General features: G+C 42.2%; 1 protein-coding gene across 4 annotated transcripts in view; it reads right to left on the bottom strand.

Moving 5' to 3' along the window:
* Rbm33 (RNA binding motif protein 33) overlaps nt 1-27,509 on the bottom strand; it is a 109,407-nt gene that overhangs the window by 16,961 nt on the left and 64,937 nt on the right. For all 4 annotated transcript variants that reach the window (XM_059257778.1, XM_059257779.1, XM_059257780.1 and 1 more), the window contains 5 exons: nt 19,496-19,628; nt 18,797-19,137; nt 16,860-17,174; nt 15,408-15,695; nt 11,906-12,586 (listed from right to left, as the gene is read on the bottom strand). In XM_059257778.1, coding sequence (XP_059113761.1) covers nt 11,906-12,586; nt 15,408-15,695; nt 16,860-17,174; nt 18,797-19,137; nt 19,496-19,628 — 1,758 coding nt within the window. The remainder of the gene's footprint in view (nt 1-11,905; nt 12,587-15,407; nt 15,696-16,859; nt 17,175-18,796; nt 19,138-19,495; nt 19,629-27,509) is intronic.

Below are 27,509 nucleotides of genomic sequence, written 5' to 3'. Positions count from 1 at the left end.
CTGTCAGGGCTTCTTGCAATTTGACAGATCAAATCTTATTTTCATTCTTTAAAGCCCATGAAGAAGTGGTATCGCTGAGTTGCATTCACTAGCAGGCAAATTGATTAATCCCTCTCCATAGAACCTCAGCCCTTGATTATACCTATCAGGCGTTAAGCAGCATTATTCTGGAGTGACAACACTTGACAAATTCCCCAATCATTTTCCTCAGCCTTTGTGGCCCTGCTAGCTTGTATTAACCCTGATGAAAAATTAATTTTCCTTATCTTCTTCTAAACCCCAAAATCCAAATCCGCCAAACTGGCAACTCTTTCTGTAAAGGTATTATGAAAACCTCTAAAAGATTAATTGCATGTCTTCAGGTGACATTAAATTAATTTCTGTACTCTTGACAGACATTTGATACTCGGCACTGAAAGGACAGATAACATTGTCAGGACACACAGAAGGACAGTGGCGTGGTGTCCCAGGGCAGCCTCTTATGAATTCTCCTTCTGATAAGGCCACACTTCACTGTCACCAGCAATGTAGATGATGATGCAGCCACAGCCCTTGCTGCACAGGTTTCTATTAAGGACAACAATACAAGCCTATCCCAGCAATCTCTGGGAGGCTTGCTCAGGATCAGCACAATAAATGATATGCAAGCTAGGTGAAGTTTCCAAGTACAAATATGTATAGAACTCTATTTTCTTTCTGTAGACTGCTGGACTATAGGACAGACAAGCCAGAAACAGGCCAGCCCTAACCCTGGTACCGGGTGCTGTGTGGGGTGTGAGAACACCTTATATTTGCAGTGTTCTTTTCTGTCATCAGGCATGCTTACACACCAGCAAGCAAGCAGACTGGGGACAGAAATCTGGAATATTACTTCAGGTAATGGGTCCAGAGAGCAACTACAAACCAAATCTAAAAGGCTAAAGCCACTTGAGTAGCCAGATCTAACTAGTGGGCTTCACTTCATGAGGGATGTGAATGTGTTCCACTTTACCATATGAGAATGTGGCAGTTATTTATAAGTGCTGACCTGTGTAATAATCTTCCATTCTGAGACGAGTTATGTACGAATAAATCTTTAAAGAGAAGAATTAGCTTGTCTTTAAAGGAAAAAACAAAACAAAACAACAAGGTCCAGGGCAGATGAACAAATCTACCAGGTGAAGATGAAATGTACCAGAAGGCAGGCTCTGGGCCCTCTCCAATACGGAAGCTTCCTAGGCAGTGGAGCTGTGAACTGGCTCTTCCAACTCAGAGGTGAGGCTTCAGAGGCCTCCACCAGGCAGCTCTGTCCCTGCAGGTGCCTTCCTAATACAAACCTGTTACCCGCTGTCCCACCCGCGTCAACAACAATCTCCCCGGAACTCTATCCATGGTCCTGTCCTTTAGACCTGCAAAGACCACTGTCTCGGTCAGTTCTACCTGGACTGGACCTGTACCTCCCTCCACCTGAGCGACCTATGCACAACCACACTGCCCTACAAAGGTAGCTTCTTCCAGAACCAGGTAGGGCAGAGCTGTGTCCACTGAATAACAATGTCAAACTAGCAAGTGTGACAGACCTACCACTTCAAAGTTCAAAACAGCAGGCCGACAAGATGGTTCAGTGGGTAGGAGTGTTTGATGCCAAGCCTGACTACCTAAATTCTATGCCTGGGAACCACAAGATGGAAAGAGCCAACTCCCACAAGTCTTCTGACCTTCACACATAAACAGTAGCACACCTTATCACCAGAATAAATAATTGTGAGCATTTTTAAAGTTCAAAAGCAGCAAATAAACCTTACAACACAATCCTATTCTGCAAACCAAATGAAAAAGGGATTTGGGGGAAAAAGCAGAAGGTAGGGGAAAGAATTAGTAAAGATCAATGTTATCCTGGGGCTGCTCCTGTTTTGCTCACTTCCTGGTATTACCAACAAGGCTAGGGAACAACTGCCCTGCTCATTCTCAGACACTCCAGAGAGGTACTACATCCACTCCACTTCTGTTGTGAAACAAGAAACTCAACTATGCAGATGTCTTCAGCTTCATATTTAAGTTTCTTAAGTATTCATAATACTCTCAATATTAACTGGTTTTGTGTGTCAACCTGACACAAGCTAGAGTCCTCAGAGAAGAGTCTCAGTTGAGGAAATGCCCCCTTGAGATCCAGCGGTAAGGCATTTTCTCATTTAGTGATCAATAGGGGAGGGCCCAGCCCATGGTGGGTGGTGCCACCCCTGGGCTGCTGGTCCTGGGTTCTATAAAAACATGGGCTGAGCAAGCATGGGAAGCAATGCAGTAAGCAGCTCCCCTCCATGGCCTCTGCATCAGCTCCTGTCTCTGGGATCCTGCCCTGTTTGAGTTCCTGTCCTGACTTCCTTCAGTGATGAACAGCAAGTGTAAGCCAAATAAACCTCTTCCTCCCCGATGTGCTTTTTGGTCATGTTTCGTTGCAGTGACAGAAACCCTAAGACACCCTTGAAACTGTCCTAGGTTCTAGGGACAAACATGGAACAGAATGCAGAAAGCCGCTCAAGGAGGAGGAGGGACCAGCAACTGGAGCTAGAGCTCTAAGGCATGGGAAGCTCTGGGTAGCAGACAGGACAGAGCACATGCAGAAGCATTGGCAGGGTCCCAGAACAGCAGAAGTTCTGAGCAATGGAGTCAGAGGGTTGAGACATGGCACCTCCAGAGAACAAGAAGGGGATGTGGCAAATTCGACATGAGCCTGTGACTAAGGATATGTGTTCAACTTTCTGTCAGACTGGTACTTCCCAAAGTGACAGAAGATTCGAGGGATAAAACGAATGTCTCTGTTTATCTCAACCCTAACACTCAGATGATTAATTATGTCTTATATCCTTCTGTGTATTAACTTTAAGACAGAACTCAACTCTAAATCTGTAAAAAATAAATGAATAGATAATGAATGAATGATTGAGAAACTGCCAGTTTCATAGTTTTCTAGTTTTTTTTTTTTCCTTAAACCAGCAAAACAAAGTGAGAATATCCGCTCACCAGAACTTTCAAGTGGCTCCCGCTGCTCTAAGAATTAAGACCCGAAGAGCCTATGCATGGCCCATCTCCAAACTCAACCCAGTGAAGGCCCTTCCTTCAGCTAGGAACTGCCACTGTTACACATACTGCCCCCTCCCCACACACATACCTTTACACTGCTTTCTTCTCCACTCAGAAGCCATTGCTTCAGGTTTCCCTGCTATGGTACTATCCCACTTCACTTCTGTTGTTCCTGATATTATACACGGAGTCCAGAGTACTCAGTCCACAGTAAAGCTTCACAAAGGCAGGCCTGCTTCTGTATGAAGCTCAAATACCACTAATGTCTAGTGCCCTAGTTCATGTCACATCTGTGGTAACAACTGAGACTACAGCTGCTCTGCAGACTCTGATCAGACCTAACTGCTGACACCAATACCATGTCCATCCTCCCTGAGTAACTGGGGAAGCCAGAGGCCTCACCAATACACACGAACACCAAAATTCAGAGACCTTGCCATGAAAGGCAAGCCCCAGATAGCCTCCCTCCCATCAAGTGTCCTGGCTAGTACCACAAGAGCATGTCTTGGCCAGCCCCCTGAGGTACAGAAGGGACTCACTTTAAATATGCTAGACGATGGTGGTGTGTGCCTTTAATCCCAACACTTGGGAGACAGAGGCAGGCAGATCTCTGAATTCCAGCCCAGCCTGGTTTACAGAGTGAGTTCCAGGACAGCCAGGGCTACACAGAAAAACCCTGTCTCGAAAAACCAAATAAATAAAAACCCTTGAATATATTCAATTTCTCTTTTGACTACCAAATAACTATAACAAAACGTAATAAACAAAACATGCATATCTATATATTGCCTGCCAATAATCTTTCAAGAAATATGCACCCTTAGTAAAACCTATCAGGTGCAGCAGTGCCTTGATGACTGTTCTCTTTGCAGCTCCCAGAGGAAGGCCCAGATATGTATTAAGGGCAATGATATACTAACCACTGAAGACTACAATCTTACATGTCCTCCAAAGGCCATGGTTAAAGGAATGCTTAGTTCCCAATCTGTGGTGTTCCTGTAAGGTGACAGGTCATTGGAAAGTGCCCCAGTTATATAGCACTTTTCCTTCCAAGTATAATATGAAGCTATCTTAGGAGTAGAGAATACTGTGGCCCAGTAGTTAGGGCCACTAACAGCAAAACGACACAGTGGTAGCCAGGTAAACACAATGGTAATGGAGGAGAGAGTGACAAGAGGCTCATCTAGAATTCTTGTCATGAATCCTTCCTGCTCTCCTGAAGCTGCAAGTGATTTTGGGAGATGCTAGAGATACAAAACTCTAGCTAGATGCTAGAGTTCCATAAGGTCACTGTCTATGATGGAGTGGGACTTAGCAGTGATATAACCGTTTGGGGGGTCACTCACATCCTTGTAAGTTATCCTTCCTCTGTGCTCTGTAAATTCACTGGTTCACCAAGCTGGACTCTGGTGGAAAGCTACTTTGGTCTGCCACTGGGGTCCATGCAACAAATATTTTTTCATGCCTCCCCAGGAAAAGTCAATGCAACAGTCCAAGAGATTTTAGGGACCTCTGCTCCTTTCTCTGTCCAGCTGCTAGGAGACAAGCAGGCCTTTTCTGCCATGATGTACTGTGTCAAATAACCTTGAAGAGGTGAAGCTTAGAAACTGTGGACAAAAACCTCTGACCTGGTGAGACAATGTAAACATTTTCCTCTTTCAAACCAATTACCTCACCTTATCACAGCAATGGGAAGCTGATGATCACAGCAGCCTCTGACACTTGTGCTCCAAGGAGCTGAAGCCTTATAAAGATAGGACCCACCCCAGAATCACACAGAAATAGGCCAAGACACATCAAACAAGCTTGAGTACAGGAAGCATACATTTAAAAAACAATGGAGAGTTCTCAATGGACACAGAAGTCTGCAAGAAGAGGCACTCTCTGGCGAATCAGGGCCAGACCTAGCATCAAAGTAAGTAACAGTAGTGACAGTTTATAGTGAGTAGCTGTTCTAGCTATGACCTGGAAGCACCGCCTCTAGTGAGGTAGCAGGTAACTGTTATACCTGCCTATGACCTTGAAGTACATGCCCCTGGGGTGTGTCCGCTGGGGACCCTTAAGACTTGGGATGCACTTATGGCGTGCTCTTTGCTCCCGCATGGTTTTGCATGCTGGAGACAGACCAGGAGAAAGAACAGCATGGGACTGTGCGTCAGCCTTCCAGGACCCTGAAATAATTCCTCTGTTCTGTATAGTGAGTTTTCTTTCTCTAATGAATTCCTCTGCCCTTTAAGCAGACTCTGCGGATTGCTAGCATTATCTTTACCCATTAACAGTTCATTGAAAAATCAAAATGCCACACCCCTAAACTGGGGTAAATGAACAAGTAAATGAAGGTAAAGACAAAGCAACCACTGTGAGACTATGACAGCTGAGAGACACACAATGCTGCTGGAATTGGCCACATCAATGCTGGCTGGTGGGGAGCAGCAAGTGTGAGAAATGGAGCACTTACACAGAGCTCCTTCCCAACTGTAACTTACAGACACAGTGGGGGAGGCCAGCTGAAGGAAAGACTTGGTAAACATCATCTCATCCAAGTCATCAAAGCTAAGCTCAGCAATATAGCACAAGTCTTCTACAGTCCCACCAAGGACAGGTTACATTCTGTGGGCAGCCTGCCAAATACAACCTGAAGCTTATAAGGAGGAAGCAAAAGATAAATGTAAATTACAGCACAGGCCACAAAATCACTGGCTTTGCTCTTTAAATGTCAAGGACAAGGAACACAAGGGTCAAGGGACTGCTTCAGACTAAAAGGAGACCAGAAACCAAATGCATGACTCTGGGTGAGAACCCAGGTCAGGCTGATGTACTACAGCACACAGCTGCAGTCTCTAGTGTCTCTGGCCTAAGTCAACACACTGGGCCTCCAACTTTCTCCTAAACCATCTGAGGAAGAGAAAGTGATTGATGATGAACGGACATTGAAACACAGAGAGACAGGGTGGGGTGCAGGAGCAAATGCAGTATGATGTAAGTACTTGGTGGATGTGGTAAAGGGGCAAGGCCTCAGAACTTCTCTTTCATGGAAGATGTAACAAAACAAAGTTCATCCAATGGCCCACAGAGAGAGGGACCCATGCACTGCCTCTCTAAAGGAGGCCTAGTGATGACAACAAGGATTGAGGAAAGAGATGGACAAATTCACCCAAATTTCCAAAGCAAGTGTCCACAGATAAACTGGGACCTTCCAAAAGCAGTTTCTGACATCCTTTAAACATAAATACAAAAGAGCCACAGCCGAACAGCTGGCTTTCCTGCTGGGGGTCCTGCATTTCTCCCATGCCTCTGTGTGCCCACAGAACCAACAACTGTTTACCTCATTTGCTGCCAAATTTCTAAAATTTTTATAACGTGGGTCAGGATAAAATCTGCCTGCTTCTTGACACTAAACTGTTCTTTCTTCCTTCAACCAAAGTACGGTGTTGTGACGTTTCCTAAGCAATGACCATGTCCTAAGGAACACACTTCATTCTCTTCCAAGATCCCGAAAGGAGACCATGCCCTCATTTTACCGCTTGGCAAAGGAGCTCAATCAACCCAAGTCACCAAGGTCACTCAGAGGTGAACTGGATGCTATCTCCCATGAGCCAGATGAGGCTGCAGGACTTTTTCCTAGGCACATACTTGTTTTAATTATTTGTTTCTGTGGTTAATCAGAGAGAATGATTGATGACTCCAGTAGTTCACAGTAAATAAACTTTTTATATCTTCTACCTTAGCTTGTATTATTAAATAGGCCAAGACTCAGAATTAAACCCGGCTAGATGTCTGGGCCTACTGCTTTGTTGTATGGCACCAGGTGGGTCACATGACATCCCTGAGACTCAGTTTGCTTCCCTGTGAAATGAGAATGCAACTCTGCCTGTCTCATGAGCTATGGCACATGCTCACCCTGGACAAACAGTAGCCATTGCAAATGCCAGCAGGAAGCACAGACCTCTTCAGGGCCTCAAGAACACCTCCATCTGCCAGCAGTTTTCATCTAGAACTCCTCCCAGCAACTGGATTAAGCCCATTTACAGGTAGAAAATTGAGATTCAGAGGGGAAAAAAAGATTGTTTAGTGTCCCAGAAGCAGCCAAAATAGACAACTATCCAAACATGGGTTTTCTGCACCCAACGCTGGAAAGCTTTGATGTGTCACATGGCCACACAAGAAAGTTAGCCTGTGACCCCGAAGAAGGAGAGCGTCAAGCTCTGTGTGCTATGAAAATGAGTTTCAGAGCAGCCAATGCCAGATACAATGCCAACGACAAGTCCTGTACAAAATGCACCATCTTCTTCCAGAAATAACTGAACAGTGATCCAGACATCACAACTACACAAGAAATAGTATCAAGAAATCATTCTTATGAAATCTTTAGGATTGTTTCCTGTTACCACAATGTAATAGTTTTAATAAAGAGGACCCAAATAGTTCCAATTTATACGACCACTATAACAACTAGAAATTACCTTAAGATGAATGAAAACAGGCCTTAAAAGCAACACAACTAAAGAAAAGCCAAGCCTAAAACCTACTGTCTTAGACGCGGGCTCTCCATCTTTCACAAAATCCATTTTTTAAAAAGAAATCCTAAGAAAGCCAGGTATGGTGGCATCACCCTTTAATTCTAACATCTGGTGGTACAGGCAAGAACATCAGGAATTCAAACTACATAGCAAGTTCAGGGATACACGAGACTGTCTCAAAAGACAAAATAAAACATGTGAAGATCAATGATTTGATTTTTAAATGAGTTATGGAAGACATCAGACACCTACTGTGATTCACAGTAGCCTCATAGGTGATAAGTTACTCACAGAAGCCCAAGGAAGTTGAGACATTCCCAGGTGGTATGAGGTACAAAAACAGCTGGCTATAGCCAAGCACAGAGACAAGTTCTTGAGCCAGGCTAGTCAGGGAGCCCATATCCTGGCTAGAGAATGACCACCAGAAGGAAGAGACTACTGGACACCTTAGATTTAGTCATGTAAATTCTGGGTTAGACAGTAGTAAAGGAAGTAGCTTGAAGGAAGCCTGTGCTTACTTCTGCCCTATAATAAAACTTTCTCCAATGGTCAACCCTAAAAAATACAAGTAACATTATACAGGCTGAGCAGATTGCAGTTATTTATTTAAGAATATACACAAAAACTAAAGCAGTGGTTCTCAACCTGTGTGTCCCGACTCCTTGGTGGGAGGCCAAAAGACCTTTTCATAGGAGTCGCCTAAGACTAAAAGAAAACACAGAGACATTATGATCCATAACAGTAGCAAAATTATGGTTATGAAGTAGCAACAAAAACAATGGGGGGGGGCACGATACCACAACATTAGGAAATGCACTAAAGGGCTAGGAAGGTTGAGAAATACTGAACTAAAGAAAAAGAGGCCATAAATTTGAAAGACAGCAAGTTGGGGGTACTACAAGGGAGAGTTTGGAAGGAGCAAATGGAAGGGGGAAATTATATAATTATATTAATCTCAAACCATGAAATATATATACACATATATAGTATGTATGTATAGATATAGATAAATCTTTCCAATGGGATAAGTGGTGCATGTCTGCAATCCAAGAATGAAGGAGGCAGAGGCAAAAGAATAACAAGTTTGAGGCTACCCTGGGAAACAGTAAGAAAGTATCTTAAACAACAACAACAACAAAAAAGGAATCAAAAAGGAATATACTTAGGGTCTTCTAAAGAAACTTTAAGTTATATATTATACTTTTACCCTATTAGAAGTCATAGCTCCTATCAAAATGGAATTCAACCAACAATGAAATGTCATAATTCAAACAGTGAACTGGAAAACTAAAACATACAGCTAACATTCCACACAGATGCTGTGGTGGCTTGAAAGAAAATGGACCCCAAAGGAAGTGATGCTATCAGGTGTGGCTTTGTTGGAGAAGGTATGGCCTTGTTGGAGGAAGTGTTTTACTGTGGGGGCAGGATTTGAGGTCTCATATATGCTCAAGCCACACCCTGTGTTTCAGACTACTTCCTGATGCCTGTGAGTCAAGATGTAAGAACTCTCAGCTCCTTTTCTAGCACCAGTCTGCCTGAATTCTGCCTTGCTTCCCACCATGAGGATAATGGAATAAACCTGAGCAGTAAGCGAGCCACCACAATTAAATGTTTCCCTTTATAGGTGTTACCATGGTCATGGTGTCTCTTCACGGCAATAGAAACCCAAACTACAACAGATGCCATATCACAAGCTTGTCCTCCCCATATTCCCAGGTAGCCCAACTGCCTGGCTCTGTGCAGACTTGTAACAAGATTCTTAGCAGCAGAGCACAAGCATAGGCTTGAGCCATAGGATAATGCCAGTGTAGAAAAGAGGACAACTGTGACTGATACCTAGTAGCAACTAAGGACAATGATAAAAGTCAAATAAATCTGACGGCACTTGATGCTGGGAAACGTGGCTGCTTACTTTTTGCACTATCCTAATTAGGCACATTTTTCCAACTAACTCACAATTATGTGTTCTCTTAAAAATAGTTCCTAGCCACTGTGTGTGTGTGTGTGTGTGTGTGTGTGTGTGTGTGTGCGCGCGCGCGCGCATGCTCATGGCATTAGGAAAATACTATTTACCCAAGATAAAAGCGAACCCCATCAGAGATTCATCAGGTTAGACAACATAGAATTAGAAGATCTGTTGTGCTGTGGAATACTCCTTCTGTACACTGTGTGAATATTTGTCACTTGGACTGGTTTAATAAAAAGCTGATTGGCCGATAGCCAGACAGGAAGTATAGGCAGGGCAATCAAACTAAGGATGCTGGGATGAAGAAGGGTGGAGTCAGGAGTCCCCAGCAGAGGCAGAGAGAACAAGATGGGCATGCCGTACTGAGAAAAGGTACCAAGCCACACGGCAAAGCATAGATAAGAAATATGGATTAATTTAAGTGTAAGAGTCAGCTAGTATGCCAGGCGGTGGTGGCATAAGCCTTTAATCCCAGCACTCGGGAGGCAGAGCCAGGTGAATCTCTGTGAGTTCGAGGACAGCCTGGTCTACAAAGTGAGATCCAGGACAGGCTCCAAAGCTACACAGAGAAACCCTGTCTCGGGGGGGAAAAAAACAAAAACACAAGAGTTAGCTAGTAACAAGCCTGAGCAACCTGCCAAGCATTTATAATTCATATTCAGCCTGAGTCAGTTATTTGGAAACGGCAGTCAGGACAGGAAAACTCCATCTACACTGTTAGAAATGTTTGTTAGTACTTAAGAGTCAAAAAGACAGGTTAGAACCTGTTCCAAAGCACTTGACTGGTGGCTAGAAAGTGGACATTTCCAAAGACCGTTTTTTCTATTTGTTGTAAAATTAGGCAGCATGATTAGAGTAAGATCATACATCAAATTTCATATTAAATATGATTTGGGTTTTTTTTTTGTTTTTTACATCTGAGCAGACAGATAATTTTAAGTAAATACAGTTTTTCTTTGAAAAGAAGTACATTTTCTAGTTTAAATGCTGCTCTTTGTGGGTAGATACTTAACCTCTACTGTCAACCTTCAAGGTGCAGAGGGTCTACACAGCTCTTCCCACCAGTGGGGAAAGTTCTATTTCCACCAGTAGCCATCTTATCTTGAGCTTTTAACTCAATGAGACAGACTAACACCTCAAGTATTAAATAAGGCCCAAAGCTAAGAAGCCATTGTACAAACACATAAGCATTTACTGTGCCACTGAACACAGCAGCTTTGTATGTTAAATGTGACAGCTCATCTGCTGATCAGCATCTGAATCAGAAAAACACGTGGAAAACAATCGGATAAAATAGAATTATAGATGCTCACTGAGTATTCTACATATGTAATTTTACTCGATATTATTCTATAGAAGTATCCTTCTACCACATGGAAGAAATTCTGTTTTCTGTCTCCAAGCACTCAGCTAACTGACAAGTAAACCACATGGCACTTCACATTCCTCAGGGCACTGCTTTCCTCTACGGGTGAAGTTTGAGATTTTTTCCTTTCTGGTATACACATTTTGTGTCTTTAGTCAACCATTATAGTTAGTTTACTCTACAAGTTCCTGCTCACAGGGTTCCCATTTCCCCAATTTACAATGTAAATATATATAACAGGTATCACTGCCACAGAGCACAGCAAACATATGGACAACGGCATTTGCTTTAGCATTCACTGTAATTAAGGCAACAGATATGAATTACGCACTGTAACAAAACTCATACAACTAGAAGAAAGCAATTATCCAGCACCTCTTCATGAAGACTGAGTGCAAGAACTTGCTATTCTAGAGTGCTGAACTTATCCTTACTACAGTGTAAACTGCACTTCCTGTGTCTCACTGAAAATCATCATAAAGGAGTGCTCCACTTTTAAAATAACATCGTAAGATGACATGTTTTCAAAGTAGAACTTCTCTTTAAAACACAACAGAGAAAAGGGTCTTGAGAACAGGTTCAACAGTCCATGCTGCTTGAAAGTGGGTCCATTCCCCTGACCACACATGCTTACTGACTCCACAGCTATAAACAATGATCATGTGTATAAGAAAGTTTACTTCTACGACAAACTTGAAGTTCATGTTTGTTGGATTATGAGAAATTGATTACACTGTTATTTACAAAAGAAGCTAAAAACTGAGAAAGGTATAGCTGCAGGATGTCACCATGGTCAATCACTAGACTCAAGATAGCTGAGACAATACAGGTCCAGACAGAAGCAGATTTTGAATAGCAATTCTCTTACCAACCTTAAGGTTTGGCTAATCTACATGACTCTATCAGAGGCCAGGTTCAATTCTTTTGTGGAAACTAAAACCCTCTAAGGCAGACAAATTTACAAAGAATGTATAAAATGTATCAACTTACCCCTCCAGACAACTTAATCACCCTGACCTTGGAGCTGACATGAGGCCCATCTCCACCACCTCCACTGTTGGCCCTGTGCATGACAGTCCTCTTCACCCCTGGCTTGGTGTCCTGAGGTCGGCCCTGGAGGGACGTCACTCTAGCTGCCTGTGGGGAGTTGGGGGGCTCCTCTATGTCCATAGGCTTGACCTGGAGGACTTTGTGTGGCAGCTGTCTCAGATGCTTCAGCGGTCTCACATGCTGCCCTTGATGCTGCATGTTAGCACCAGGCGGGACAAAGTTTACTGCCTTGGGTTGAACATTAGCAATGGTAACATCTTGGTTTTTAACAAGAAGTCTGGTTTTCACATTCTGCCGGCACTGTGCCCCTGGAAAGGGCAACAGTGGGTTACCATTTGTGGGCGATGGTGTAGCTGCCAGCTCCTCTTGCTCCACAGGGGTCTGTGGGCCATAGATCTGCTGTTGCTGCTGCTGTTGCTGTTGTTGCTGTTGCTGCTGCTGCTGTTGCTGCTGCTGCTGCTGCTGCTGCTGCTGTGCAAGTCTTTCCAGTAACTCCTTCTTCCTGGCACCAGCCTGCTGTTGCCTTCGTAACTCCTTCTGCTTGAGGATTTCTTCTCTCAGACGCTTCTGCTCCTCTATCTTTAGTCGATATAACCTTGTCTCTTCATCTTCATCAGGGAACTAAAATGGAAACACAGTTCACTTCACTTTACAGTGCAGGGTGGCCACTTTGAACAAGCAATTTCCCCTAAACCTTTCAATTCAGTATTTGAAAGAAGGCATTTGAAAATCTGCTTAACAAGAAGTGTAACTCTTTCCTCTAGGGAGGGAGGAAAATTATACAGCTAAACCTAATTTGGAAAAAAATCTTATCAGAATATTAAAAATGAAATAATGTAAATTTCCACTCATTTACAAGTTTGAAACCAATTAAACTATTCATTTAAGATATCAAAATATATTTCGAATGGGAATGGCAACAGCCACGAGTCCCTGCTGTCAGAGGGGTTTTTATCTGGCTCTTCCCTGACATACCAACAAAAGGTGGGGTGTAAATGACCTGAAAGGCCCTGATTACAACTATTGATTTTTCGTACAGAATTTTCAGCCTGATCTCAAACTCATTTGTCACAGAATAATTGGTTATAATGAACAGCACAAGTCAATCTTTCTGACCTTGAACTCCCACACCCTCCTCAGAATCAAAATGCTGCCAATCGCAGTATTGGAATATTAATGGTCAGTGGATGCCCTGAATATCCCAGACCCAAACTACACTAAAAGTCTATACAGAGAATTCCTTTCAAAAGTCCAGTAAATTTTTTACTAAAGAATCCAATGAAGAAAGCTTATAACTTAAAAATAATGTTCTTTAAAATCACCTATCCATAGTCTTTACAGAAGAATAAGATTCAATCTATCTGGAATTCAACTAATTACAAATCTTGCCTATCTTGCATAAATCTCAAGAATTAGAAATGTAAGACAAGCACAGAGCTGGAGAGTTGAGTGGGTACCCACCCCATGGACTTCTTGGCATGGGCTGACCTCCTTCTTGTCTAAGGTCAAAGTCTTGGGTATATTTCAAATAAAAACTAAAGGTAGGTGAGTGAGAGACTCTTACTCAGCAGGCCTGAGTAAGAAACCCTGCAATTCAACAGCAAAGAATGCAGTAGCAAGATCCAGATGCACCATTTCCTAACACAGGTGTAATTCGTCAGCATTTGTTTCCCAACCAGTCAAGAAAGGGTTAAAGTAGGTTCAAAGATATAGATAAAAATACTTTAGATTTATTCCTCTCTGAACCAATACCAACTAAATGAATCCAAATCATTTAGCCACCTTTAGCTAAGAAAAATAAATGTATTTCTCTAAAAGGAGAAAATATAAGCCTGGTTAGACTTACTGTATACAAAAAACTAAACTAAAACAAATTAAGACATTCAACCTATACCACTGCAACCTGTCAACTTTCTATTTTACTTTCAAAATTTTTCTGCATGTGGTAAATTTACAGAAGAATTCATGGTAAGTCTAAAATGAAACGAATAAACATAGCTGATTGTTCCTCTCCTTGTGTTATTTAGTCACTATTATTATGTAAGAAATTTGCGTGTGAACTAGACTGAACATATATACAAGTTCTAAGCTAGCTATATAAACCAAAGGTACTATCAAATTTTTGACAAAGAACCTTTTTTATCATTTGGGGTGTGTGTGTGTGTGTGTGTGTGTGTGTGTGTGTGTGTGTGTGTGTGTGAGAGTGCGCGCGCGCGCACGCCAAGATTGAACACAGGGCCTTGAGAATGCTGGGCAAATGCTCTACCACTGAAATTATATATCTCTTTATTACTTTTTATAAGTTTGAGAAGGATCTAAGTTGCCCAGACTGGCCTTGAACTAGCAACTTCCCTGCCTCAGCCCTTAGAGTAGCTAAGATTACAAGAGTACAATCCAAGACCCAGCTCACAAAGAACTCTTTATAAACCACTCCATTCCAGTCTGTAGCTCCACAGTTTCCTTTCATACACTGATTATGAAATCCACAATCACCCTTTTAATGAGTTTATTAAATGACATCCAACAGTCTGACTTCATAATTTTGATGCGATACAATTAAAACCATCACAATCATTTATCAGAAGAAAACCTGAATGATGAAATCCTAATTAAAAGATTAAAATAGTATAACTGGTTTTTAGAAAGAAAGAATGAATTCCTTAAATTCTTACTTAAGGAAATGCTCCAGGCTATCATTACACTGAACACTATAATAATCAGCTAACTGGTCAAGGGCTTTGTTACATTCAGCATGGATTTTACTGGTGCTCACGTAACTCTCTGTACTTGTCTGTGCCCAGCTCCCAGATATACCCTATCTTATTTCATCCTCATTTTACAGGTAAGAAAGTTGAGACTTGTGAGAGGCCAAGGACCTCAAAATTGAAAACCACGTAAAATATTGATCCATGATTATTATTCTACACCTATTTTAAATTACCAAATATAAGTAAGGCCACAGAACCACCTAGTTTTGTGAGTAAGGTTTACTGGTATAGAACATACCTGTTCCTATAAGAACTATTATTTACAAACTGCCTTGAGCCACAATGGCAGGGGTAAGTGATTATGCTGGTCTGGAACATTTTTAAAATTTGGGGTCCTTTAAAGAAAATATCTGCTAAACCTGGGTATACATTGATTCTATATAATACAGGAATAACTGTACAAATATAAAAGTTTAATATCATAAACCAGTGAGAATGTCAAGAGTACCCATGCATACTCCAGGGAATGAAAATATAAGCTGCTTAAGGTGCTCTGCCACAGAGCTACATCCCCCAGCAGTAAGAGTATCTTTTATGAACATGTCTAGGCTAAAAGAAGAATCTACTTGGGAGGAATAAGTGGGCAGAGTTTCTGGATGACTGAATTAAGCAGAACATAATGACAGTCAGACTCCCTATTCCAGAACAAACACGTCCCAGGAAAGAGGTCCTACCTCTGGCTCTGCTTTTGTGTCTTCCTTAGGTTGAGCCCCAGGGCTAAGCGGCTTGACTTTTGCATCAGTTTTCCCCTGTGAGCTCCTAGAAGCCACCACAGCCCTGCAGGGTGGGGATGTGTTGACAATGGGCTTCACCTGAGCTGCAGGTGTGGAGGAGCAACGATTACCACTCATTTCCAATACATGTGAAGGTGCTATGGGGAGCTCACGAAGATTACTGTTTCTGGGAGCAGTGGGTTGCATCTGCTGCATGGGCCGTTTGCTTATACTCTGAGATGCTGAATTCTGTCAGAAAAAGAAACACAAGTTTATTAGTGAGTCAAAACATGAAGGATCACTGTCATCAAAACTGCCTTCTCTTCTGAGAGGTAGATCCCTTACTCTGGCAAACACAAATGTTGCTAGATGCCCTGATGTTTAGGACTCGGTTTCATAAAGACACAGCTTTCATATAAAAGTCAAACCCAGTGATTTTTCAGTGTACGGACCAACATTTTTAACAGAACTTTAGGCCAAAACAACAACAAAACAAGGACTCAAATGTATCAATTGCACACTGTTTCTACTTCATCTAAGTTTAAAATGAACAGGAGACCCTAATACCATGTTTCAATCTTATGAAAAGCTTTCTGGACAAGAAGAGTCTCAGTTACTTTTCCCTAGACATGGCTGGGAAAGAACCCATACATCAAGAGATAGAGGTGGCTGAATCAGGAAGGACTGAGTTGCTGCCATTACCCTAACAAGGAAGCCTAGTCACACATGCCTCTCCTCTACCTAGAAATCCCCTTAATGCTTTCATCCAAGTCATATTAAGATATAAAGAGGCAGGGTAAGGAAGACAGGTTCAAAGCAGCCCAATGACCTGCTCAAACAATGAGAATAAAAGTATAGGACTAAAAAGAAGACTTATAGACAGGAACTGTTAGCAATATTATGTTTTGTCCTGAAAGAGAAAGTAATGTCAGTTACTAATAGAGGAAAAGGCGATGGCAGCTACATTTTACTCTCACAGCGACCTATCACCTCCCAGTTCCTTTCAATCCATGACAAGACCCACATCTGCTGACAGTATGTCAAATGGCCCACCACAAACAAATGCAAGTTAACTTCCACAACTGACGGTAAGCTCTTGTTCAGAACCCAGAGGCAGATATCCTGGATCAAAGGCTAAGCTGCGTGCACTGGTGGAATGACCATCAACCAACAGTACTGTCTAATCACTACAGAAACCCCAAATACATGAAGGAAGTAAATATCAGCATAGCCTTTAAGGCTCAAAAAAGGATAAGTTAATATCTATAGTTCAAAATGTTTTCCAAAGTGATTTAAAAACCAATTATAGTTTTACTTTGGAAACTATATTGCGTATTTATTAAAATAAAAAAAAAAACAGCTGGAAAATGATTTACCTCAGGAATTGTAAGTTAAGCCACATGTGGTACTCACATGTCGTAGCCCCTGACGTGGGGTGCACTGCATCCGACTGCTGTTGGGCTGAGGCTGAGCAGTCTGCACATGCGGCCTGAACTGTGGCTGAGACATGGGCATCAGAGGAGGGGGAGGAGCGGAAAGGTGGTGGTGATGCTGGTGCTGCTGTGGCTGATGCTGAGGGGGCGGCTGATGCTGTGGGGGAGGCTGGTGTGGAGGCTGGAGGGGAGGCTGAAGGGGTGGCTGGTGCTGGTGATGCTGGGGCTGCTGCTGGGGCTGCTGAGGCTGGGGCTGTGGTTGATGAGGTGGCGGCAACGGAGGATGCAAGGGTCCCTTCCATTCCAAAAGAAAGAGAAACAATAGCTTACAAACAGATGTGCTAGGCAGATTTCATCCCAACGGTTTCCTTAAAAATCCCCAGCATTGAGAAGCAGCTTCATGTGGAGAATAGAATCATAAATGCAGCAATTGGCTGGTGGCACTACCTTTGTATGCCTAAAACTATGCACCATCATAGTAGGTAACCTCCTACAGCATGCTCAGATGGTACAGTGAAGACAGTCCACTAGACTAGAAAGACCATAGGGACTATATTACCTGAGGAAAGAAGTACGTAGACAAGGACTGCTATCCTACTAAAAAGATACAACTACATGGTTATGGCAACTGCTGCTTGGTAACAGAATTATTTAATTTCTTTAAACTCACCTATATTCTAATATTTATACAACAGAGGGGAAAGTATTTCTATTTTTAGAAAAATTTCAAAATATCCCTTTTTGAACACTGAAAATAGTTATCTTCTCTTTTTAACTTAAATACATACTCTTAAAATTTTTATTTCATTTGCTTACTGCTCGACTGGCTGTGTGTATATGTGAGTACATGTGTACCAATACAAACATGTGCCACAATACACACTGGCAGTCAGAGGACAACTTACTAGAGTCAGTTCTTACCTTCTATCATGCGAGTTCCAGGGGTCAAACTAAGGTACTCAGGCATGGTAGCAAGAGCTATTACCTGCTAAGTTATGTTTGCAAGCCTAGATATGCTATTTAGTAATTGATTATGTGTATGGATATTTCAGGTGAATGAATGTCTATGTACCATGGGCATGTCTGGTGCCCACCATGGCCAAAGGAAGACTTTGGATCTCCTGGGACTGGAGTTACAGATGGTTGTGAGCCACCATGTGGGTGCTGAGGACTGAATCCCATCCTCTGGAAAAATAGCAAGTGCTCTTTACGACTGAGCCATCTCTCCAGCCCCTAGGTATGCATTCTTATATTCCCTATGTATCTAAACAGTTGAGTCAAAGTGTACTATTACCAACTCTCTCTCTCCCCGCCCCTTTCCGGTAGACAACATCTCCCAAATGCTGGGATTAAGGAATGACACTGCACTTTGCTGGATTGCTATGTACCTTGATACTTGATAGTAAAGTTAAAAAACGAAGAAAATATACCAGGTAGGAAAAAATGTCACAAATACTTGTACTGGCCAGTAAATACCTCCAGCAGAGGGCGCACAAGCCTGTCACATACAGAGTGAGAAGCTGTAGTGTTTCTCCCCACCAAGGCCTTTCCCCTCCCTAGCAGGAACATGATGTGGCGGACTGCACTACACAAGACAAGCAAATACACCATCAGGACTTACTTTAGTGTTAGGTGCAGTACTCTAGTGTTAAAGTTACCCTTTAAAATTCCAAAAGTGACAAAGTTCAGCTCCAGGAAAATGAGAACCACTTTTTTCATATTCCCTAGTGTTTAGGAAATAAACAATACTATCAAGAAAGCTGGCTGTAACAATCAGTATATTAAGACTACTACTCATACCCTTCACATAACCATAAGTTAGCAGAAACAATTAAAAGCTGAAGCTTCCCTTTCACAAAACACAAAGGATCAGCACCACACAGATAAGTTTCCCTCAAGGCTGGTTCATGTGCATACCTGAAGGTTAGGCTGTGCATGTGAAGGCAGGAACGGCTGTCCTGGGCTGGGTAGGAAAGGCTGTCTAGGAGGAATGAAAGGCCTGGCAGTTGCTGACCCTGGCTGGCTAAAGTGCAGGATCCCCACTGGGCCTGGGGGCTGCAGGGCTGGTCTTACAGGCCTCTCTCTAGGGAACACCGGCTGCTGTCCTTGCTGATTAAATGCTGGTCCAGGCTGAGTGAATGGTAAGGGACTCTGAGTAGGGACAGGATGGCTGCTGTTCAGGAGTGTGGGAGGAGGAGGCGGTGGAGGACTTCGCTGTTCCAAGAAAAGATGACTGGGGAACCTTGGTTCACCTGAAACTGAATAGTAACACAACATTACCTTCAAGATAGAAAGACAGCACACTTTGCAGACAAGCCTTTTAAAGAGCCACCTCACTATTTCCAAATGTTAGGATTGTATTTTATAAAGAATCCTAAATTTTAGCTATCTTGGAATGGTTTTATGGGTCATTTTCTATAAACATTTCCTTCTTTGTACCAGAATGTCACATTTCAGATCCAACTATTGTCTAATTTTAGCCACTGAAATGATGGGTAGAATTATTATGACACATCTCCTAGTGGGCAGTAAATTCTGTTTCAGCAGTAACCACACAGGTCCACCATTCAATGCAGCTTCTGTCACTTCTTGTGCCCATCACACCCCTTCATGTACCTCCCAAGAAGAAAGGGTCTCGTTCCTGAGGTGGTGGTGGGGCTCTCCACTGGTCCTGGAGAGGAAGTCGAGGTGGCTGGTTAAAACTGTTGGGAACAGGTCCAGGTGTATGCTGTGGAAATTCTGGAGGGCCCTAAAGAACAATGAAAAACAAGATGAAAAAAATACTATGCAGTTTTCAGAATATACACATAATCCCAAGCTTAACAATATCGTAACTCATTTCTTATGGTCAGCCTACTTCTTTCTGTTATCTCTCTATGTATGCACATAAATGAAGACAAATACCTATGTGCAAATTTAAATGACGTTACATAAAAACTGATTTTGCCATAATAAAACAGTCAAGAAACAGTCAAAAATCAAACTACAACATCAAGAATTAATTCAGGATTTTAACATTACTAGAAAGCTGTCCTGGAATATTACTTTAACTGTGTAAAGGTGTGTTACATTTGTTTCACCTTCCCTCCTAAGGCACCTGATTGGTCTAATAAAAAGCTCAACAGCCAACAGCTAGGCAGGAGAGGGACAGGCAGGGCTGGCGGGAAGAGAGAATATGTAGGAGGAGAAATCTAGGCAAGAGAAGGGGAGGGGGGAGAACAAGGGAGAAAGAGAGAGCAGAAGACACCAGCCAGCCAGATACAAGAAGCAGGAAAGTAGAACAGAGACAGAGACAGAAACAGACAGACAGAAAGAGAGAGAGAAAGGAAGTTAAAAAGCCCTGAGGCAAACATAAATGAAGAGAAACAGGTTAAGTTAGAAGAACTAGTGGGACAAACATAACATAAGGGCAAGCATTTCATAACTAATAAAATGTCTCTGTCTTGATTTGGGAGCTGGTTGGTGGCCAAAAAGAAAATATGTTACAGAGAGCCACAACATTGCCTCGAGGTTTACTAAAAACTACGAAACAACACAACTGTTGACCCTCATTTCCAGGAATCCAAAAAACTAAACGTCTATTTTGGACATTCATTGCAATTGTTTGTCAAAGATGCTATTCTTTGTTATTTACTCAATATAACCCTAGGCTAAAGCCATGAAGCAAATTTACTTCAAAAGAAGAAGAAAAATTTCAATTTGTACCTTAACAAAAATTAGCATACTCTGAGATAACAGAAAAATGCGACTTTTTAAGAAATTAAATTATGGAGCTATAGAGATGGTTCTGTGGTTAAGAACACTGGCTGATCTTCCAGAGGACCAGGGTTCAGTCCCCAGCACCCACATGGCGGCTCACAGCTGTCTGTAACCTCAGTTTCAGGGGACCTGATACTCTCACAAGTACATACATGCAGGTAAAACACCAAAGCTCATAAAATAAAGAAAATAAAATGTTTAAAAAAAATAAAGAAATCAAACTACCAAAAAAGAAATAATATGCAGCTGACTTTCTTAAATTTGGGATAGGTGACAGCTCAGTGGTGGAGTGTTCCTCTGCCAACCAATGTGAGGTCCCAGGTTCAATATCCAGCACCACAAAAAAAAACAAACTAAGCAACATTCAAGCATTTCTCAGTAACTATATTTTACTAGTAGAGCTGAAAAAGGTAAAGGAAAAAAGCTTCATTTCATTGTCCCTTAGTGTGCTCACTGAGAAAGAAACTGCTACTCAAAAGAGAAGAGGCCACCAATTCAAATTCTTTTCTTTTAGTATCACCTCATCCATGGGAACTATCCCAGTATTTCTCAACTCTTAAAAATGGAGCTTCTAGGGCTAGAGAGATGGTACAGCAATTAAGAATGCTTGCTGTTTTCACAGAGGACTTGAATTTGGTTAGCACCATTGAAGGCAGCTCATAACCTCTTGTAACTCCAGCTCCAGCAGATCCAAAATCCTCTTCTGACCCATGCCAGCACAGCACTCCCATGTACATTCCAACACAGGGATATATAATTAAAAATAAAATTTAGAAAAATGGAATCTTCTTCCTCATAAACACAAAACTCTAATGCCTTATTTATTGTTTAAATACTAATTTTAGCTATTCTCCCTAAATGTGACCCCATTTTATAACATCAGAAATACTTTTTCTGTTGCCTTTAAAAGTCTGTTCCGGGGCCAGCAAGATAACACAGTGAATGAAAAGTGCCTCACACCAAATCTGGTGACCTGAGTTTGATTACTAGAACCCACATCATGGAGAAAAAACTGCAAACTGTCCTCTGACCTCTCTCTACACATGCACCCATACACACAAGCACACAGAAACAATAAACAAATATAAAAGTCTACTTTAGGGCTGGGGAGATGTCTCAATGGTACTTGTATAAGCAACAAGATCTGAGTTCTGATCCTCTGCATTCATATAAACACAGGATGTGGCAGCACAGACCTCGTAGCCCGGCACTGGGGAAAAGCAGCTGGAGGATTCCTAGGGCTCAATGACGAGTCAGCCTAGCTAAAATGGCTCCAGATTTAGTGACAAACTCAGAAAATAAGGTGGAAAACTGACTGAGGAAGACATCCAGCAACAATCTCTGGCCTCTACATGTTCAACCACACACCTACACAAACACATCCAGACACAGAGTGAGTGTGTATAAGAGAGAGAGAGAGAGAGAGAGAGAGAGAGAGAGAGAGAGAGAGAGAGAGAGAGAGAAAGAGAGAGAGAGAGAGAGAGGCGGACGGACGGACGGACAGAGAGACAGAGGGAACACAAACCTAGGAGCACAATAAGAATACTGCCAGCTGGGCAGTGGCGGCGCACACCTTTAATCCCAGCACTTGGGAGGCAGAGGCAGAGGCAGGTGGATCTCTGAGAGTTTGAAGCAGCCTGGTCTACAGTGTGAGTTACAGGACAGAGCGAGCTACACAGAGAAACCCTGCCTTGAAAAAAAACAGAACAAAACTGCCAAAGAAATGCTCCCATTTACCTGTTAGCTAAAAATGGCAATAAAATGAGGTTTGAAATGCAAATATTACATCTTTCTAAAAACAAAGCATTATGATTTATTCAAACAGACAAAACAGAAATCCTAAAGCTTACATTCTTTTAGCTGTTACTTGCTACTTCAAGTGATACTGAGGCAACCTTTACCATATTGAAGTCTAAAGAGCACTGCTTCTTGCTACCTTAAAACACATCAAGTAAGATCCCTTCCCCTCAAAGCACAGCCAACAAGGAGGATCCTGAGAACATGTAGCACATCTGCCCATCCTCAGAAAGGCTTTCTCCCTGACTGAACAAGCACGCAAGATACTAGCTAGAGACATCACTACTCTGATGCTTCGAGAGGAGTCTTTAACATCTTCACTTTGATAACATGCAGAAAACCTTTTTCTATCAAAACAGGTTACCATGCTTATACTTAATAAACCTGCAAGAGGAGTTTTAATGGACATGCTTATTCTGCCATGAAGTCAATGGCACATATCATGTGCACTGTACCTCATGTTCTTTATGTGTAAAAGCGTAGTATGAGCACTCTAGCTTTGGTCTCACATGTCAGCACATTCTGGCATATACAACTTGAGCATCCATAGTGTGAAAAATCAGTAACTCTCTAAGTCATTCACTCAAAGTTTCATACTGCAGATTTCAAATTTTGGCTTAAGGGTACTCAATGGGTAAAATCCAGGGTATGCATACCCCAAACTAGACAACTCTGAAACCTGAAATACTCTGGACCTAACCATTTCAGACAGACTCAACATCTATAAGTATATCCAAATACATTTCTAAGTGATCTTCAAAACTCCCTGGATGATAAACTAGCAATCATGTTTATGTAGCATCTGACAGGGGGTAGAGAAGAAAAAGGAAGGGGGAAAGAAAAGGGAGGGAGAAGGAATGAATGAATGAATGAATGGGAACCAATTTACATACCTCTGGTATATGAATAAGTCTAACTGATCATGTGGCTTCTAACAGAAGTGTCGTAAGGTTTGTATTGCTGTGATAAAACAACATGACCAAAAGAAACTTCAGGGAGGAATGGGCTCATTTCATCTCAGCCTGTTTTCGTATACCATCCAGGATCATCACCAGAGTAGCACCACCCCACAATGTGCTGGGCCCTTTCACATCAATCATCAATGAAGAAAATGACCTGGAGGCTTATCCACAGGCCAGTCTGGTAGGACTATTTTCTCAGTTAGGGCTGACTCTTCCAAAATGATTCCAGCTTATGCCAAGCTGACATAAAACTAGCCAGTACACCAAGCAAACTAGCAATCCTGACCCCTTCCAATTGTCCTCAAAAGTTGTGTAGAACTGCCACCTCAGGGGCAGTCTGAAACGGACAATCAGAAACAGTGGGCCATCTCGTGTAACAGCTTAGGAGATACAACTCAGTATGTGTGGATAAGGTGTAGCCCCAACTCCAACATCAGGCACTGGGCATGCTTACAAGAGGTTACGTGAATCCACTGTTGATTGTCTTTGATTATATGGTTAGTCTTGAGGTTGGGGGAGCTGAGAAAATGGGTCTGAATGAAGGATCACACTCACTACCTTACAGTGAGTCTCACAAAATTTTAATAACTACCATGTGAATCCAACAAGAACTAGTCAGAATCCACACTTCATTATCATCTATTTCATAATCATCTGCAGAGGGCCAAAGTTGCTCTAGTTCAAAGACAGTGCCATTATTACTGCCCAAACAAGGCATCGTCAATCATATTACCTCATCAATTACAGCCTGGAAAAAATGGTGTCAAATCATTGCCTAAAGTCAAAGCCATACCCCTGTCTTGGTCATTTTAAACCATATCATAGTCACTAAACCACACCAAAAGATTTCACTTAAAAAACTCAGTGGGAGCTCCCACAGGTCATCATAGTCAGGAAAAATTGAAAAGGCAGAATGGAGTTTAAGCCCAGCCATGAAAAACCCTACAAAGATTGCTGAATTGGAGATTTCAAACAACAATCAACTTTCCCCTTAGAACATCAGTGCCTGTATCGTGCATGGCCACTATGAACTCTGGGAACTATGCCACACTGTATATAAACTTCTACACTGCATCTAATTTTCTAGAAACTTTCATGTTTTTGTTTTAGACAAAAATATAAAATCCCCCCTGGGAACAGCTTCTCTGGTAGAAACGGAACTTTCTACCATCCCTCCTCAATCCAGACAGTCCCTGACTAACTCTGCTCTTTGACTTGTTTCAGAGACTCCCCCTGGTGCAGACCACAGATGGCCCACATTCCCACTTCCCAGCCTACTGAGGACTGCAATAGGAAAGCTCGTTATAGCAGATTAGAATCACCAAGTGTGTATTTAATTTTAACAGGTCCATCATCACTGGGTAGTCTTTCTCCTATCCCTAGTCAGCTCCTCCTCCCACTACCCTGGTCACTTTCCATCTGATCATCTTCTGGTTCTGATCTACAACACAGCTGCTCCTATGTCTGCAACAGTCTGAGCAGCCTCACCACATCCAAGTATCATCTACAGTCATCAGCAACATGTGTGCTAATTTTTAGCAGCAGCCTATTTAAGATAATCCAAGTTTTCACTCTATTACAGCATTTAGTCATATTTTTAATAAAAACAAACAGTATACTAAATTACAACAAACACCAAAAGCATAAATGTTTAGCTATGTTAACAAGTTGACAAAAAGCAGACGCAGGAAGAACCAAAGAAGGGAGAATTTACCACTTAATAACACACAATACTTGTACTGATAGCTGGAAAGCAGCAACACTCAGCATGAAAACTTTTATCAACTTACAACTTTCAATGAAGAGTGCAGCAAGCCTAATTTACCATTCATCATCACATGCTGCAGCTGCCACCAATGCCCTGCTGCTCTCCCCACCCCACTCAGCCTCAACCATCTCCTTCCAGAACCAGAGTGACTTGCTGCAGGGTACACCTGGCTTTCTAGACATACCTCCTGCAGTATCAGGAAGTGTAAGACATAAACCCTCTGCAGTTGCCCTTTCTGTTCAGATCTCAGGAAGACAAGCAAGCTCCAGGTCCCCTTCATTCTGATTTCTTCATACAGACTTTACAACTGAGCATAATTAAGCCCAGCATTCCTGTCTGTTTCTGTTACTAGATTCACAGAATAGAAATTGTGATGCTTCCATTTGGAATCTGCAGTCACACATGCACTGAGTCTAGGCTCGACAGGATAAGTCATAGGGCAGCAAGGGCTTTTCATAACCCTCTTCCTTCCCCTCTCTTCACCAAACAGTTAATTTTGAGTCACCCAAGGAGAGGTTATCTTATAGGTAAGGCCAATATAACTGGAAGAGCAGACTGGCTCCCACATTGCCAGGAGTGAAGGTATCCTGAGTTCTGCTGTCATGAAGAGACCAGGGCATTGCTCTCTCCTTAACCCATATCCTTGTCCCAACTAGTGGTCAGAGTCAGGACTCCAAGGAGACAAACATACTGTTTCCAATAAGAACTTCAAGCTATGACAAACTAGGTACATTGCTTCTCAGTGACCATGCATGTGTGAGAAGGTGCATGTGGTGGCTGGAGTCCAACTCCAGCTCTCGTTCCCCTCTTCAGGTAGTGTCCACCTATTCTCTGAGACAAGTCTCTCACCAAGCAGGCCAGGCTGGTTGCTCAGCAAGTTCCAGGGATCCTCTTGACTCAGCTTCACCAAAGTTGGGATTACAAACATAAACTACCATATCCAGCTTTGTGATGTGTGCTTGGTATTGAACTCAGGTCTTTATCCTTGCATGGCAAGAATTTTGCCAACTGAGCTATGCTCTTGGTCCCAGGTATCTCTAAGCACTATCAAGAGTCCACAAAAGAATCTTCTAAATCTTTGTAACTTCTAAAGATGTCTTTTTATATTAAACTGAAAATATACTGGAATCTCAAATCTTGCCCCTCTGGAAAGTTAATTTAACACTGTTAAGTTTTCTTTTCTAGGTACCCATATGCTGCTTAAATGCATATTCACAAGCATTACAATGTGTGGGGTACGCAGCAAAGTCTCCAGATTCTCACATGATAGTTCTCTGGTTCAGCAGAACATAAGAGCTTCTTAAGACTCAGAGTAAAGCTTAAGTATTCTGGCTTCAAGATGAACCTATAACTACCCAGCTGAGATTGGATGTTCACAATCAAAACTGACTGCAGCACTTGCTCCAGGGTATAGAGTAGAAGAACCCAGTGCCGACTGGCAGTTCCCTTGACTGTGCCCTTCTCCCCAGCCACTTCCCAGCTGCTGCCAAGAGCAGATGACCACAGGTTTAAAGACAAAAGACTATTAAGAATAGTACACTAAGATTCTCTAAGATGAGCATGGAATCTGTCTCCCCAGTTATTGTCTTAGAGGCAACATTTTTTCTTTGAAGAGTCAGAGCTATCTAAACAGTCTGGTGTCTACTTCCAAGACTCCTGCCAGCCTCCCTTGCTCTGTTATAGATTGAATTGAGACTTAAACACCTATAAGATATACAAAGTCCAGCCCTAATCATTCGCCACATAAGTATTAACAAGCATTTTTCAGGGTTAGATCCAAACACAAAAGCAGATCAATAAACTAGAAATACCCTAAGACAGAAATTTATCAAAGAATAAGAAGATAGAAGGAAGGAGTCTGCTCCATGGCAGAATTACCCATCCATTACAGTATTTATATAAGTAATTTCCTGAATTAGTCCAAGTGCTAGACAACAATTTTTGTCTGTAGATGGCAGTTAATAGAAAAAAAAGAAAAGTATCCTGTTGTTACTGCAAGAACATGAGTGCTAATAAAATACCAATGCATTCCAGTGCCATTTGCTTTACACAAATCTGAGTCTCACTCCTCTAAAGACAGCTGGCTGCTAGAGTTCCCCAAGTGTCTGTCATCTTTTGAGAACCAGCAAGGCTCTGGCATGCAGCCTTCCCTGAAGGCCATGTGGCCAGAGAACATACACAATGAGTGAAATCTAACCTACAAAGCTTAAACTTCCCATGAATTATCAACATTCTTTCCCCAGATGCCTGCAAATGCAGAGGCCACATCAGGATCAGAGGCAGAGTCAATATACATGGAGCTGGACAAACCACACGGTAAGCACATGTTATACTTCCACAAGTG

The sequence above is a fragment of the Peromyscus eremicus genome, chromosome 3, assembly GCF_949786415.1.
Source record: "Peromyscus eremicus chromosome 3, PerEre_H2_v1, whole genome shotgun sequence".
NCBI lineage: Eukaryota > Metazoa > Chordata > Mammalia > Rodentia > Cricetidae > Peromyscus > Peromyscus eremicus.
Note: the sequence above shows the minus strand (reverse complement) of the source record. Positions and strands in the feature narration are given on the sequence as shown.